At 52.9% G+C, this 1,375-nt stretch overlaps 1 protein-coding gene across 1 annotated transcript; it reads right to left on the reverse strand.

Annotated features, from left to right (window-relative positions):
• Positions 1-26: 26 nt before the first annotated feature.
• Positions 27-870, reverse strand: H310_12874 (hypothetical protein; the record flags this gene model as incomplete). Its single annotated transcript, XM_008880118.1, has 4 exons — positions 27-33; positions 68-174; positions 230-392; positions 461-870. 4 exons carry the CDS (start codon positions 868-870, stop codon positions 27-29), a joined length of 687 nt encoding a protein of 228 aa, XP_008878340.1.
• Positions 871-1,375: the final 505 nt, after the last annotated feature.

Raw genomic sequence — 1,375 nt, forward strand, 5'->3', positions numbered from 1 at the left:
GGACCAACCTCGCTTGAAAGCCCCAATCAAGTCCTCACTGAGCGCGCACTCATCGGTGTGGAGGTACCCGTCGTCCTGGAGATGCTGCATGTACGCTTGATCGGCGGCGACGACGTCGGGCTTGGCCAAATGCAGCACGACAATGCTCGCGAATGCTTTGTACATGTTTTCCTTCTGCAGATGAAACACAGTCCGCGTTTGAATGCATGGCCACACGAAGGAGGTCGACCTGATCGATCGCTTGGAAGAGCTGGATTTGCTTGGTGTAGCTGGCCACGACTTCGTCGTACGCTTTGCGCTTCTTCAGGAGAAAGCCCGCAGTCTTCCGAAACACATCGACGGCAAAATGCGGCTTGTCCTGTGCTTCCATGAGATCGCATGCTTCGAGGTACCTACACCGAAAACGCAGCGCGACGATTCAACGTGATCGACATGGGAACAAGATAACTCAACGACGTACATCTGCTTGATATCGGTGTGTCCGACCTCTTCCAACGCTGTTGCACCCTTGAGCAGCATCTCTGCGGCCTTGCCGAGTTCCCCAGTTTCGCCATAGTACGACGCCGCCGTGTGGTAGTATTCCTTGGCCGTCTCGGGCTGCTTGGGGGCGTACTGCAAATGCAACTTGGCTGCGGTTTCCATGTGCATCGCCGCACGGAAGGTCGCTTGGTTCTTGTGTTGGACCTCAGCGAGGCGCACGTACGTCGTCGACGCTCGAGCAAAGTCTTGCCCGGCGCGGAATCCTTCCGCGGCTTTCTCCAAGTATGGCGCCGCGCTCATACAGTCTGCACTCCATCGAAACATGGACGTCTTCAAGTGCTTCTCTGCCTTGTGCAGGTTCTCCTCCGCCTCCCGAAGCTTCGATGCCATCGTGCTGCTGTTCGAGGTGTTGTCGGCGTATTTGATGAAATAACGGAAATCGGTCTCCTTCGCTGCAGAAACTCTGTTCTCTCTATTTGACACGGGTTTTGTGAAAAATTCCTAGCATTTTTTGCAAATAATGTGGATATTTATCAAGAATTTTCCTGCATTTTTTGCAAATCATGTGGATATCTAGAAAGAATTTTCGTGCCGAGCATTACCCGAGTACGTAGAAAATCGGAATAAATGAAAACAAAATCAAAATTGCCGCCAACATTGCTGACATTCAACGTGTTTCGTTCAAGGGCTCCGCCAGCTCCTCCGTACCACGATGGACGCCCGAGCTGCGCGTTAGTAGAGCTGCTGCAGTCCGCTCGACAGTATCGCTGTTGCTTCAGCACGGACACAATTCCTTTACCGTGAAACGGCCCTGTCAAGCGCGTCAATTTCGGAGCCGACAACTCTGTTGGAGCTATTTTAAGCTGGTGCTGCAGCACTTTGCCGCTCTACCCGA

Source organism: Aphanomyces invadans (genome assembly GCF_000520115.1).
Source record: "Aphanomyces invadans strain NJM9701 unplaced genomic scaffold supercont1.44, whole genome shotgun sequence".
NCBI lineage: Eukaryota > Oomycota > Saprolegniomycetes > Saprolegniales > Verrucalvaceae > Aphanomyces > Aphanomyces invadans.